The sequence below is a fragment of the Cyprinodon variegatus genome, unplaced genomic scaffold (genome assembly GCF_000732505.1).
Source record: "Cyprinodon variegatus isolate N-32 unplaced genomic scaffold, C_variegatus-1.0 Scaffold30, whole genome shotgun sequence".
Taxonomy (NCBI): Eukaryota; Metazoa; Chordata; class Actinopteri; order Cyprinodontiformes; family Cyprinodontidae; genus Cyprinodon; species Cyprinodon variegatus.
The window spans coordinates 1,934,451-1,949,668 of record NW_015150483.1 but is presented as its reverse complement, the minus strand read 5'-3'; the positions used below and the strand labels follow the sequence as shown (position 1 = coordinate 1,949,668).

General features: G+C 36.0%; 1 protein-coding gene across 2 annotated transcripts in view; it reads right to left on the bottom strand.

Annotated features, from left to right (window-relative positions):
* Nucleotides 1-14,252, bottom strand: part of LOC107100795 (protein FAM150-like) — a 16,071-nt gene extending 1,819 nt beyond the window's left edge. Inside the window, exons 1-5 of one of the 2 annotated variants that reach the window (XM_015399439.1) lie at nucleotides 13,693-14,252; nucleotides 13,166-13,447; nucleotides 6,437-6,490; nucleotides 4,362-4,445; nucleotides 1,158-1,231 (exon numbers count right to left, since the gene is read on the bottom strand). In XM_015399439.1, coding sequence (XP_015254925.1) covers nucleotides 1,167-1,231; nucleotides 4,362-4,445; nucleotides 6,437-6,490; nucleotides 13,166-13,436 — 474 coding nt within the window. In that variant the 5' untranslated portion in view covers nucleotides 13,437-13,447; nucleotides 13,693-14,252 and the 3' untranslated portion in view covers nucleotides 1,158-1,166. The remainder of the gene's footprint in view (nucleotides 1-1,157; nucleotides 1,232-4,361; nucleotides 4,446-6,436; nucleotides 6,491-13,165; nucleotides 13,448-13,692) is intronic. The other variant, XM_015399446.1, reaches the window with a different exon arrangement.
* Between the last annotated feature and the right edge of the window lie 966 nt (nucleotides 14,253-15,218).

The following is a 15,218-nucleotide window of genomic DNA, read 5'->3' as shown; positions in this document are numbered from 1 at the left end:
ACTCAGAACCTCAGGATTCCAAGCTCAATGCCCTAAACACTAGGCCGCCACTCCACCAAATAATCATTATTACCCGAATAATTGCAAATAGCAGGTTTCAAATAATTGAAATCAACCTGATCCTGTGTGAGAAATAAATGTAGTTTTGTATTTTTCCCGATGTGGCATTATCATATGCCTATAATTCTTCGCTCTAAGAGGAGGCACGTTTTTGTTCAATGTTTCTTTGGAGTATTTTGGACAACTACAAGGATTTTATTTGGACGTAATAAAGGATTTTCAAGCCTGAATGGCCACTGTAAGGTCATGCAAAAGTATCTCAATCAAATGTTTAAGTCCCAATTTCCTGATAAGGTCCTTCAAATATTTTTATGCCATTAAGAAATGGAGCTTCTGTTATACTTGGAGGACAGATTTTTGTTGGAGCTCAAGGTCATAATCAGACAGTTAGACTTTCTCATTTAGGAGAATCTATGTCAGGGTTTTTCTGCATTTTCATTTAAGAGACATGGTTCTGGGTTTTGCAACAAGGTTGAAGGTCAAGCTCAACAAAACCACAGGCAACTAAAAGTAAATGTTAGTGTTAAAATGAGTTAAGATTTTATTCTAGCATGACAACATTTCAGGGATCAGATCATATTCTATACAAGATCCTAATTTTTTATTGATTACAGGAATGATCAGTGTTATTTATCCCTTAGCAAAAAGTAAATCATTGAAGTATACTAAAAGTGCACTAATTTCATAATTAAAATCAGGCAGTGCACTTAGAGTTTACTTATTCTAAACTATATTTCATATATTTAACAATAGTATAGTCAAGTGTACTTGACTATACTATTGTTTACTAAAGTATACTTTAAGTATACTTTAGTAAATTTAAAAATGTCCCAATTTAGTTCGAAGAAGTATTACTTTAGTAATACTTCAAGTACACTAAAAGTACATTGTTCGGTATACTTTCTAAACTTATACTTAAGTGTTCTTAATAGAATTTACTTCAAGTATACTACTCTTTGCTAAGGGATAACAATAGATTCATATTAAAGTAAATCTCTTCTACACAAAGTTTACATCACACTGTTAATTATTGCTTTTATAGAAAATTATTTTAAAAAACCCAGAGTTAAAGTAGAAATAAAGAAAAGATTACTCACATACAAAACCTATGACTGCATGCAGAGTGGACTCATTGCTAATCTTGTTAGCAATCTTGCACACCTTTTGTAATCTAAAAGAAAGAAACAATGAAAGAATGGTCATTAGCAGTTTCAAATCAAATACTACAATTCAAAGAACAGGTTTCTTAAATACAGCAACTCTGCAGAGAATGAAAAATATTTGTTGAATAGTATACTATCTATAACTTAGAAATAGCCATGAGCCAGAAATTGATTTTGAATGACCGTGTTTCATTTTCATCTTTATGAAGAAATAATCCAGAAACTGCTTTTTAAAGGTTCATAAAATTATTGCAAACTGGGTAAATTCAGCGAGTAGCATCAATGGCCACAACCATTAAAAATGTTTTATTTTTATTTTTTTGCTGCTTATTTCTTCATAAATAGAAAGTACATTTATATCTGTATTAATTTGTCAGTTTAACCCATCACTTCCCATAATTCAGTGCGTGTCTATGTAAATTGATCAACCTCGGGCAGCAATGGCGGATAATGCTGGTAAATACAAATAGAAATAAGTAGAACTTGAAATATTACACTTTTAGAACCCAAGGGTGTTGACCTAAAATGTCTATTTGCAATTCATCAAAACATATCATGCTGAAGGCCGTTCCTGTTTGACTGATATATGTTGATAATGAAAAAGAAAAACATCTTTATTTAAATAAAAATGTATGCATAGGTTTTTCCTTAACGTTTGTCATATGGTGTATGTTTCTCCTCCTTTTTTTTTTTTTTAAGATTTGCCATAATTATTATATTGTATTTTCTTTTATTTTTTTTTACTTCCATAAATACATTAAGGGCTTCATAGCTCTGTTCCTCATGTGGTCAAAGCTGATAGGTGACCAAAGTTACACTGAGAGGAAGGCCCCGCTCACTTAGACTAGGTCTTTTGAAGAATCATGAATTTAGAGACACCCCTACAAGACAACGTCTGGATATGATGAGGATGTTCACTCAGCTTCTTCGGTCGGCCAATGGTGAGCCCTGTTCCTTAGGAGCCAAAGCATGCTCTACAGTAGAAAATAAAATAATTACCGAGCATAAGAAATTATCACAAGGTTCTCAAAATGTTGTGATCTACAAAATGTTGTGATTCAATATATCGTGCAAGTAATTTCCTAAATTGTTAAAAGTCTTGCAGTCTTCATCTATTTTGTTAAGATATCAAACTATTTGTACCAATTTGACTTTTTGTGTTAGGCAGGTCATAAAACTCACATTAAAGACAAATATCTGTCTCTAAATGTTTGTCACAGTGGAAAGATTCAGGATGCCTGGGCAAATCTTAATGAACACAAGTCTAGACTGGAAATCAACAAATACATTACAAAGATAATAAGGCTTCAACTGACTTTATAGCGATCGTGCTAATGTGATAAATATTGGCTGCCTGAGCTAAGGACTGCTCCTGATATCTATTGTTGCTCATCCTAATCCACCACCAGGAGGCTCACAGCTGGAACCAAAACCTGAGCTGAAAAACTTGCAAAGTTCTATGGACATAAGCTCATTGGAACTGGATAAAAATATTATAAACATATGTTCTCTTGTAAGATAAATTTATGTCTGTGCCTGCTTTGAACACACACATACAACCACATAATTTTCAATTCCCTTTGGGCTTTTAGCAATTGTTGCAACAGCTTTGATAGTTCACAGCGTCCATGGGTGGGATGACTTGGACTAATGTGAAGGTACTTTTGAATTTAGTGGACTTGCTGGATTTTTGGAGACAAATGACTATTAAGACAGAATCCATTGAGCCTTTATCTATGCTTTTGTCACTCTGTTCAAGTTTGTAAGGAGCTCTGTGTCCTGCTGTTTGTTCTCAGGATGGATTTAAATTTTGATCATTTTACCTTTTGTTTATTAATTTCAGTTATTTTGGCTTTAAATCCATCACTGCTAAAACATAGCCTGTAGTTTTTAAAAATTATCTTTCCTTCCTATCTAAGGCAGTCACATGGAAAAGCTTGTGTGATGCTGCCATCATATATATAAGTTATGAGGCAAAAAAACAAACAACTTATATGTAACAAAAAAAATCTGCAGGGAAACACCTGGACAACCAGGAGCATTTTAAATACAAGAATCATCTACACTGTAAACTTAGCCATGAAAAAATAATTTATAAACATCCAAAAAGCATTTAAAACAATTAAACACTCATAGAGTTGTGCGCTATTAAATGTATCCATTCGTCAGGATCAATTATTGGCCATCAGTACTTGGTTAGGATTAGGGTTACCTGGCCCCTTTTTAGATTAAAATCCACATTTTTACTGTTTGTGTGCCGTGAATTTCCTCTCCCATTGGCACAATTTGAAAGATTCTAAAGAAAAAAAAGCATCTCAGTTTTTCAAACAGGATAAAACAAAGTATACCTGTATGGGAGAAGCCTTTGCATGTGTGAGAGCAGGCTTTAGCTCAGCTAAAACTATTTACAGCATTATCATAAACTGTTGATTGCATTCATTAATGTCAAATGTAGTGCAACAAATTTAGCATTATTGGGGTATTATTAGATATAGGGCCAGGTTGGTTTAGATACCCTTTTTTTGCATTAAAATATTGAAACATTATTCAAAAACTGCTTTTTTGGATTAACTCTATTGTCTGTTATTAAAACACATAATTAGGACAAAAAAGCACCTAAAAAATCTGTTGGTTTTGTTCTTTTTAAGGGTAATGAGCATACTAAGCATTTGACGTGCTATTTTAGAGGTTTCCTCGTTTGAAAATGTAAGACCTCATGAAGAGAATCACGAAATGACTTTAAAACAGCTAAACACTTTCTTTTACTTTATTGATGTCTTGATGCAGAGCAATAAAACTGTCAATTATAAATTGATGTATGTTATCAATGTACAGTTGTAATTTCATCTAAAATGCACTTAAGTTGATATGAAGATAAAAAAAAAAAAAAATTAAAAGAAAATTAAAAAGAAAAAAGAACCTGTTAGTAATCCATCCATAAATCTATATGATAAAATAACTTGACCGTTCTGCCAACAACTGTTTTCTCACATAAAACAATGCCAGCAATGTAATAGCAAAAACATATTTTTGGGCAATTAAGAGACAAAATTTCATGAAAGGAAAAAAATTAGGCACATGAAAAGAAAATGACTGTAAAGAATAATTTTCAGCAGAATAAAAAAGGCAAATACACACATGCTGGTCTGGAGCAATCCCTTGTGGTGTGGTAAAGTCTGTGGAAGTGTGTTTTACACTCTGACGAGAACTTGACATGTCCTGCTTGAGAAAAGAAAAGTTCACATTAGGTAAAATAAAACAGGCGTCATGTGAACTAAAGTGATATTTTTGTTCTCTTCAGGAATTGATGTCGTTTTGAGGCTTCACTTTGGAGAACATTTTGCTAGTTGGTTTTCGTCCACTGCTTTTCCTAAATATGTACAATTCATTTTCAAATATCCTTTTTTGGTCAAAAACTAAACATTATATTAATGACACGAATTTTATGGCTGATTTCCACACTCTAATGCTTTTATTTATTTATTTTTAGCAGATTTTGAGTTTTCTTTCTGAAATATGAAGTAAAATATAAAAAAGAATATTGAAAAGCTTTTTATTCCAGTGCTTTTGTCTGAAGGAGCTCAGTAACTACTTATCATAGAAAAACATTTTACTATCATTTTGCCATTCTACAGAGTCTTTAATACCTTAACTTAGCAACGCTGAAAATAATAATACAGCAGTCTCTGTGTGTATTACCACAGGAACAAGCTGCCAACATTTCCATATCCAATTTTTTCCATTGCTGACAGAAGTTAAAAGCTTCAAGGGATAAAACACTACTTTTCTTTACTCCTTTACTTTCTGTTAACTACTAAATGTATTGCGTTCTACTGAAGCATTTATGAACCATAGACATGTCTCAAATTGCAAAACAAACAATGTTTGAAATTAGTAAACTGTGGGATTTGCTTTATGCTCCGATGCTAACCACTCTGACAAAAGGGTCTTAAGCTCCATATTGTCTGTTTACTTGCAGATAAGTCTTTAATTATTCTGTATGCTAAAGGGCTAAGCCATTTAAATCAAGTGTTTTGGGTCACATACTGTACACTGGCCTTGTTTTGTTTTATGTGTGCTACTAATTTATTCCACTGCAACCTTTTACGGGGGCTGATGAGTACTTTGTAACTGCAACCATATTTGAGCTTGTGCTTCCTTTGCTTTCCCAGCCAGAGCTCTAACTTCAGAGGGGTTTTTTTTGTTTTTTTTTTGCAACTGGGAATTTGACTTCCAAATACAAATAGAATGCACAATTAGTATAATTTACTGACAGGAAAAGCTCCAAATTTTTAGAACAGTGGTCTCCATCCAGGACCAAAAATCCAGCCCATCTGAAAGTCGTCTAGTTCTAGTCATCAGCCAATTCCTCTGTTAAGATGTGACTCAGAAGAAAAGCATCCTAAAGTAAGGACCTGAACAGTAACCTAAACAATACTCCAGGTACCCAAGGAGATCTGGGCCTTAATAAAACTAGTAGAAAGGGGTATTTAAAAAAAAAAAATCTTTCTTCAGTTTTCTTGCATAGCGTGTTGAATAAATGCTGCCCTGGTATTACCTAACACTAAATGATTCTTGAGCAATCTATTTGGCCACATATCTATCCAGCTTATGCTTTGTAAAAAAAAAAACAACAAACAGTGAGAAACACCCCATATTGTAAACTAGCAGTATCCCATTGTAAATGTTGTAAAGTGGTCAGTTTTTAACTGTACTTGGAGTGAAGTACAACCAAGTTGTTAGCTATAATTACATCTAAGATTTTCTGCACCAATGATTATGCTTCCAGCTTTTCATACCAATAATGAAGTCTACTAACAGGTCCTAAGACAAATAATCAGCTTAGCTTAGCAATGCCTTCAACTTAATTCTGTCAGTTTCAGACCATGTGCTGTTTCTTTAAACTACTGCCTTGCAGCTAAGCCAGACGACCCCATTCTGACCCAAAAAAGAACAGTGTTCACAAAGCTTTCTACGACTTTACTATGCTGTATATTGACTTGCAGGAATGAAAATGTCTTTCTAAGAGGGGCAAAACTGAGAGATCCCTGCCAAAGTTGCATGGGATTGATGCCAAATATGTTCTTGAAGTTGTTTCCCAGATAAAACAGTTTACAATGCCTGCCAACTGCAACAGAGAATCACAGCTAAAATGTTTGCATTTGTTACAGGATTTACTTTTGATCTATTTTCTTTAGTGGAGATCTTCTTACCTCCAAAATGCTGAATGAATTTGTCCTTCAGGTGTGCATCTCTTGGAACAATATCTGAAACAAAAACCAGTCGTGAGGTTTTACAGCTGAACCGTGTATAAGGCCTTCAATCATATATGGTATTTAATTAGAGGCCTTTCTATAACCAGATTTGGGTGCAAAGGAACAACTAGTGCTGAGAGAAATCATATTGACAAAACTGCATTGCCTTAAAAAATGGATTAAAACCTTTGGATTATTTCATTTTATGTTTCATTCTTCATTTTGCCACCTTACCTATGCTATTGTAAGGCACTTTATTAAAATTTGAATTAATAAATATTTTACAGATACACCCCCATGTTAAATTAAAAAAAAAAAAAATCTTAGCTTTATAAGCATATATATACAGTAAGTTTGGACATACCTTCTCAATCAAACAGTTTTCCTTATTTTCATGACTTTGAAAATTGTAGTTTCACACTGAAGGCTTCACAACTATGAATTAACACTTGGAATTATATACTTGACAAAAAAGTGTAAAACAACTGAAAATATGTTTCATATTCTAGGTTCTTGAAAGTGGCCACCTTTAAAAGGCAGTCACCTGAAATGTTTTTCCAAAAGTCTGGAAAGAATTCACAGAAATGCTTCGCACTTGTTGGCAAAATATATGTATATTTATATTCATATACATATATTACATAATTAAATATATATATATATAAAAGAAAAATAACACTCTCTCTCACTATATATATATATATATATATATATATATATATATATATATATATATATATATATATATATATATATATATATATAAAAATATATAAAAATATATAAATATTTATACAAACATATAAAATAAAAAAACTTTAATACTAATACTAAGTATAAGATATTTACATCCCATGTCAGGGTGGATCAGTGAAAGCTATGGGCACGTAAACAAAGGAAATGAAGGGATGTCACTTCTCTTACTGACTGTAGGCCTGGCTTGCTGCTAAGTCTGTCCACCTGTTAGTGCCTTGGAGGAGGGATCAGCCCTCTCTGCTAGCCAAAGATGGTAAACTCAGAGCGAATCAGAAAGTAATCACTAGATTTGTTGCTGGTCCATCCATACATCAATCCATTCGTTGCTGGTTCATCCATACATCAATCCATTCGTTGCTGGTTCATCCATACATCAATCCATTATCTTACACGCCTATCCCAAGTGGGGTCGCGAGGGGTTCTGGTGCCTATCTCCAGCTGTCTACGGGAGAGAGGCGGGGTACACCCTGGACAGGTCGCCAGTTGATCGCAGGGCAACACAGAGACAAACAGGACAAACAACCTTTCAACCACACACACACACCTAAGGGGACTTTAGAGAAGCCAATTAACCTAAAAGTCATGTTTTTGGACTGTGGGAGGAAGCCAGAGTACCCAGAGAGAACCCAAACATGCTCAGGGAGAACATGCAAACTCCATGCAGAAAGACCCCAGGGTAGGAACTGAACTCAGAACCTTTTGCTGCAAGGCAGCAGTACTACCCACTGCGCAACTGAGCAGCCCTCAGTCTCTAGATCACTGAATATAACAACAAAGTCTAAACAGGCAACAGTGGCATTACTTGAATTGAAGCCCATACCGAGTTGCCTCACAGAGAAAACTCAGCTCCCGCATTTGAATATAGGAAAAATAATTTAAAGACACAGAAATATAAAGAGCCCAAAAATAAAAACGGGAGCAACCAAGAGCAATTTAATGTAGAGGTCTTTCAATGGGGTCTTTACAAACCCCTACTTAGGTTGAGTAATGGTGTGTAAAAAATCCTGCTTCAAGATCTCTACCCACTGGTCTCCACCAACCCTTTTCCATTTCTCACCTATTTTATCCACTCAGCAGCACACCCACTCAAGAATGATCGCCATCAGATCTTACCTGAAGCTGCATTCTAAAGACAAGGTTAAATATGATAAGATAGTTATTCACAATTACAGTCAGGACACTTCATTACAGCAATCAGAATTCACTTAAGTTAGTATTGTTTTGGTGTGTGTCAGGATTCTGTATCTCGTGCTCTGCTGAGTCTCTTCCGCAGGTGACTGTTGTTGACAGGTGGGCGTGGCCCCGCACCTTCGGTTTGTTGGGGCTGCTCTGGCTGGAGCTTAAAAGGAGTTTTCAGTCAGCTAAAAGACGTGTTAGACCGTTGTGGTACACCTAGGCCACTGTCCAGTCGACAGTTCTTTGTTCCTGTGAGTTAAACGTTTTAAATTCCTAGTTCTAACTCTTTTCTCCTGTCTCTCTGTTCATCGTGCTTTGAATTTCTCACCCATCGTGTCAACGTGCGCTTAGGACTGGTTCCTGAATCCCAGCTGCCCAGATTCTGCTCTGGCGTTCCCCTCAAGCCCCCTTGGTGTTACCGAGCTGGACAAGGGAACCCCCTTTTCTGGATTCACTCTGGTTCCTTCAGCTGCTCCTCGAAACTGTCTCCGCTGTGGTGCTGCTCGGACTCCAGCTTATGTTGCATACACTAGCCCACCTGTCACTCAGCCATCTCCTCCCATTGGAAAGCAGTGAGTCACAGAATCCCATCTTCCACTCACCCTCCCCGGATAAGTTATCCGTACCTGTTGGTAAGCGAAGTGGCATCAGCGCAGATCTCCCATACTCTACTAGTGTTAATCAGTGTCCTATTTCCTCTTGCAGTGCTCCTAACTCTGACGTTCCGAACCTCGCCTGCAGCTCACGTAGTGAGCTATTCATATCTGTGTATAGCCTAAATAAACATCTTTAACTGCTCCTTGTTCCTTCTTCTCCGACTGTGTCTGCATGTGGGCCAAACGCAGTGTGTAAATTTGCCAAAACAATGTCAGGCTCCATATTTTGTCAAGCTCCTCCCTGATCTGACTACTGATGACATGTTTTTCTACATCTTTTCATTCAACCCTTGCTTTTCTAGGTGGCGTCCTGAAGCCAGCGTGGGCTAAACTGATAACTGGTTCTTCTTCTGACTTTGACAGAATGCATGGATCCCACTTTGGATGGAGCAACATTTCTTTTTTGAAAAATGTAAGTCCTAATATAGTCTGACAATTCCAAGTCAAGACCAGGAAGCAGAGATGTAGTTTAACACATATCTGCAGTTTCTCTACTGTTACCCAAAGGTATTGAATAGAGTGAGAATGAAATAGATGAGGAAAAAAACTAAATGGAGAAAATGATGAAAACTTCATGAAAATTAATACAACTCTAGTTCAGTAACATAATTAGACATATGCAACTGATTAAATATGAGCTTTCTCTTCTAAAGATGCTAGATGATAACTTGATTTTTTATAGTTAGATTGATTTCTTTTTTTCTCAAAAACCTGGATGCAACATAATGATTATATAAGTATCAATGAATAAACTCCTTGTAGTTATTCAAATTTGCATATTTCAAGAAATTCAGGCCTAGGGAGGGGTAGCAAACACCTTTTATTCTGATTTATTAATTAATCCAAAACCAATAAATACAACAATCTTTAGTTATTGTAACCCTTTGTTCCCCTACCCAAATTGTAAGATTGTGTTGTCCATCAGGCCATTACGTTCCCTTTTAGATTTGTTTTCAAATTCCCATCTAATTTGGTTACAGTAAATACTGATAAAGTCAGTATAGTGGGGAATTTTAATGTTCATGTTTAGAACGAACGTGATAGCTCAAATGCAGTCTGATACTATCTTAGAGTCAAGTTGCTTTGTTCAAAATGTACACAGACCCACACATATTTGTTTTTATACTTTGGACCTTGTTCCTACATGTGGCATTGATTATAAAAAATAACAGTATTTTCTCACAACCTTGTCCAATCTAACTGCTTTAAATAACCTTTGACTTTAATTTCACTAAGTGCTCTCCGCATCAAGAAGGTTTTACCTTAGCAGATCGATATCAGACAATTAATTAATCTATTCCCTGTTTAATTTCCCCTGTACCACAGAAAAACACTGCAGAGGGATGTGATTTAATTTCTTCCCCTTCAAACATTGATTGTCTTGTTTATGATGACACCTCCTCCTTTTTGTCCTTTTTCTTGTATTACACTTTATACAGCCCATGGAAATGATGGACTTTATTCATGAGAGGCTGTAATTGTGGTTTAATTTAGAGCTTCTAGGAAGCTGGAGACACAACAGCATAATTCCTTGAAAATGTTCAAGCGCATTAAGATTAGATGGTGAAAGCAACACTTTATTTAAAATCTAACCACAAATTCTCAATTTGATCTTGGTCTGAAAACTGAGTGGACCATTTCCATGTGAGGTATACTCTGTCCCTAAGTCTTGATTTCTAGATCTGGGTGCATGCTTAGAGTTTTTTCCTTGCTCGAAGAAGAAGCTCTCGCTCATCCTCAATTCTATTGTAATGATCTTACCTAGCTTCCATCTTTCTGCTAAAGAAAAGAATTCCCAAACGTGATGCTACCACTTCAATGTCTTGCCCGGTAATGGTGTTTTCATGGTAGTGTGAAGTGATATTTTTTTTTTCTGTTGCTTACATTTACCAATGTAAATGCTATATGCAATTTTGTTTTGTCCCACTCATGGATTTTCATACACTTGAACCATAGGTTCTTATGGCTTTCTGTCAAAAGTAGTATATTTCACGTCAATGTTGCATGAATGTCAGATTTCTGGAGTGCAAGCCTACTGTTCCTCCTACCAACATTTTCTTACTTTTTGAGTCTGTAAATCTTTGAAGGTTTTCCAAAGTCACCATGGGATTTCAGTTACTTCTCTGACTCATGTCTTTTTTCCCTATCTGTCAGTTTAGGTAGTGTGCACTTATGTCATGCTCTTTCTATTTAAAAAAAAAAATTAGAACAATACTTTTGGGATACTATTCTGTAACCTAACCCTTCTTTTACATTTTTACCTTTTTGCCAACTTTGGCTTGACCTGTTTGCTGTGTTTCTTGGTTCTAATGATACTGTTTGTTTACTAATACTTTCAAACAAACCTTTAGGACTTAAAACATCAGGATTCATACTAAGATTCTCAATAGAGGTATAGTAATACTGATGTTGAGGCGATGTTATATGCTAAAAACGCGGTAAATTTATTTGTATTGGTCTGTCATATATTATGCTACCAATAGGGATCGTGGTTTGAGTTTGTATCATGACAAAATGTGAAAGGTTAAAGGGGTAAAAAAGCTTTTTCAATGTGTTTTATAACCTGCAAAGGTCCAAGACACTACAGTAATGTTGACAGCTTAAAGAGATTATTGTTTCGGGATTTAATGCTAATCATAAAGGGTCCTTGTAATACTTGGTTGATTGCACTTTAGACTCCAGAGTCAGTAGAATGTAATCTGGTCACATCAAGGAAACTATGAAAGAGAGGCTTTTGGCCATTCTGTAAACCAGCAAACTTAACATAGCTCTTAGGTCAAAAAAAAAGAAAAAAAGTATGCCTTTAAAGCGTTCAAGGATACTCAAAAACATAAAGCATACAAACATTTCAAAGTAGCCAAAGCCTATGCAGATTTCTTTCAAATGAATCATTCACTACATACATTCCCCTGTTTTTCCTGAAGAATAAAAGATGAGGAGTTGCCTCATACAAAGAAAACAGATATAAAACACATGTTTATACTTGTTTTATATTCGTTTCACCACAGCTTTCATTCTGATGACACATCAATGGCTTAAGAAGAACTCACTAGGAAAAACTCAAGGACTTCTTACTTTGTTTCAAACTCCCCTCATTGCTTGACGATTGTTCTTTTAATGGTGTCGCACGCACCAGTGCTAATACGCTGCCTCTTACAGCCTCAAAAGATAAATTCCATCCAGTCACTGGTCTGAGAAAGGTACTTTTTCAATCGAGCAAGATGGGGCCAAGACTTTGAGCTTAGTGATGTCTGTTCATCATCATTAAGGCATGATCTAAGTCATAGGGATCAGTATAAGCACATTTTGTTCTTTTTCCACAATACTGTCTGGTGCTATACTTAAGAACATTATTATTCTTTTTTTTTTTTTTATCTCAGCAAAGTTTCTGCCTGAGAACCCCTGAAAATATGAACAACAAACTGGACATAAAGCTCAAATAAGCTTAAGAAACTGAATGCCACATTCAATATCTTTCTAAGACGATTATATGGTTTAGTAATGAAACATTTTATGGCAGGATTAAACACAGAAATCAATCACAAATCTTATGCATAGAACTTGGAAGTGAAGACTAATATTAAGCGACGTCATTCATGTTTAAGGATGCCCAATGAATCACACTGAATGATTCATTCATAAGTTTAACCCCCCAACGCTCCTCCTCCAGTAATTGATGTTACGTTTCACCACTGATCAGTCATTCACTGTTAAACCAGGGGGATGATGTGTGTGTCCAGAACACCTGAAGGAGACATATCTAATCAGAGTAAGTGTGATCTAAACTCTTTGTCTTGCACATATGAAGATTACCTCTATTAAATACATTATATAATCACTGCAAATTGAACGGCCCACATAATGTCAAACAGCTATGGACACTTTGCCCTTTACTAAGATGGTTTATAGTTAGAAAAGTGTGCAGACCTCTTGAATTAACTTGAAAAATAAACATAATTTGAAGTTTGTGTGGCCAAACCAAAGAAAGCCCTTATATTGGTTGTGCAGCACTGATCAGACAAATGACAGCTGTCTCCAACAGTAGAACAGGGATTTTGCTTTCATCATCAGGTCCTAAAAATAAATCCTATCAGCTTACCTATGAGTCTACTGTTATCCAGCCTAGGGACATACAAAGGCTTTTCCCGGGAGGAGGACTTCAAGTCTTGTGCTGAGGTGTGGAGTCCACCACCACAACGCCTTGACATGGGCTTGTCCCGCTGCTGGCTGTCCTTAATAACCTGTAAAATTAGATCCAATAGGGTCCTTCTCTCATTCTGCTTGGCCTCTTTGCTGTCCATACACTGACCCGAGGTGATGAGCAGAAAGGAGATGGTCAACAGTATGTGCCATTTCCTCTCCCCATGCATGGCTTGACTGTCTGAAAACAAAATTAAGTTTGATTACAGTAAGAAAGTTGAGAGCTTTTTTGAAGAAAAGACTGACAGACATTTGCGTGAGAACATAAAATAATAAAAAATAAAATAAAATCTATCTATGGACTGTATCTAATGTAACAGAAGCAAATATTCTGGACAGATATTGTCTGATGGGAAACAGGTTGGGCAAGACATGTGTATGATTTTCTAAATAAAACCAATTGTTTTAACTAAATCTAAAACTCACCGGATGAAGAGATCCTTATGTCCTGGAGAGTGGACACAGTTGTCTTAAGCAAAATCTTCCAGGCGTAGTCTGCGGTTCCGATAAGAGAGAGAAAGAGCACCCTGCAGAATGTGCTCAACGCCGTCTTTCTTGAAAAATTGCGTAGCTATTTATACCAAGTGCCACCTTCTTGAAGGTAATACAATCGATTTCGAGTGGGTGGCAAAGCAATCTTGACATCTTCGGTGTGTATTTTTTTCCCCCTCTTTTGTCCCAGAAACATATGTTCATATTGGCGTGCGCCACACTTTTACGCACAACGACACGACGAGTTTAATTCTCAAATAGTTCGATTCCATCAAATAAAAATGGTGATCCGTTTGAGATGAAGTGTTTGAAGGTCTTGAAAAAAGAATAAAACGCGCTTTAAGATGGTTAAAAAGAACCAGACGCACGAAAAGGACTGAAGCGCAACAGCGCGCAGTGAAGTAGTTTTCCTAAAGGGAGCAACTTGTTGGATGCTGGATGCAGAGAACTGGAGAATCTGAGGGCCTGTAAGCTTCCAACCGAGCTGTCAGCGTGCCGATGTTTTTGTTCACTGATATCCAAGTCTTGTGACCTCCTAAGCGCTGCAGCGAAAGCGTCTCCAGGATCACCCATCCGGCCAGATCCTCCCCAGCACAAGCCTTTTAGTGTTATCCAACTTGGAAGAAATGTCGGTTTGTGCAATGATCTATTTAAAATATGAATTGTTATAAGGTAAAATAAATAAATAAATAAATAAAGCTCTGATTTTCCTACTTCAATTAGTGATAGATAAATAAAAAGACTAATGCACAAAGGAGGACATCTTAATGTTGGTAATCCGCAGTTCAAGCATGAGTCAAACTACATTAAAGAAACAACTGTCTTCATTCTGAAGGATAACGGTGCGTTTAAATGAATTAGAATAACTTTAACTTGTATCCATGTCAGTATCTAATTTAGAGAGTAAAACATATAGTCTAGTCTATATATGCATTGAGATATTTCCCGTGTTCATTTAAGTTAATTAAGGTGATTTTGTCTTACAGGTAATTAAACAAAATCTTTGGGTTTGTAGAGCCTATGAAAAATGCTTGTTTGGCTCCTTAACAATATGTGCATGTGTAAACTTGTCAAAACTCATTTAGGATGAATTACTACATCTATGTTAAATAGTTAATGAAGTCCAGGTTCATTTCAGGGCAGCTTTTTTCTTGTGTGTAGTGTTGACAATAGAAAGGTCTACTCCATGTGCTTAAGGTAAGGCAAGTTTGTGGAAGTTTGGGGTGTGCCAAGTCCTGTTGGAAAATTGGATCAAGATATTTATACAACTATCAAGAGAAGGAAACATGAAGTGCACAAAAAAGATGTCTGAAATGACCCTGGAGTTGATCAAACACAGCAGGTTGACAGGTGCACTGGCTTCCTTAATCATTATTGTGACATCACTGAGCTAGAACTAGACCTCAAGCTAATTCTGTGTGTTTCCGTTTTTGCTTAGGATTCTGGGACAATGACTTCCA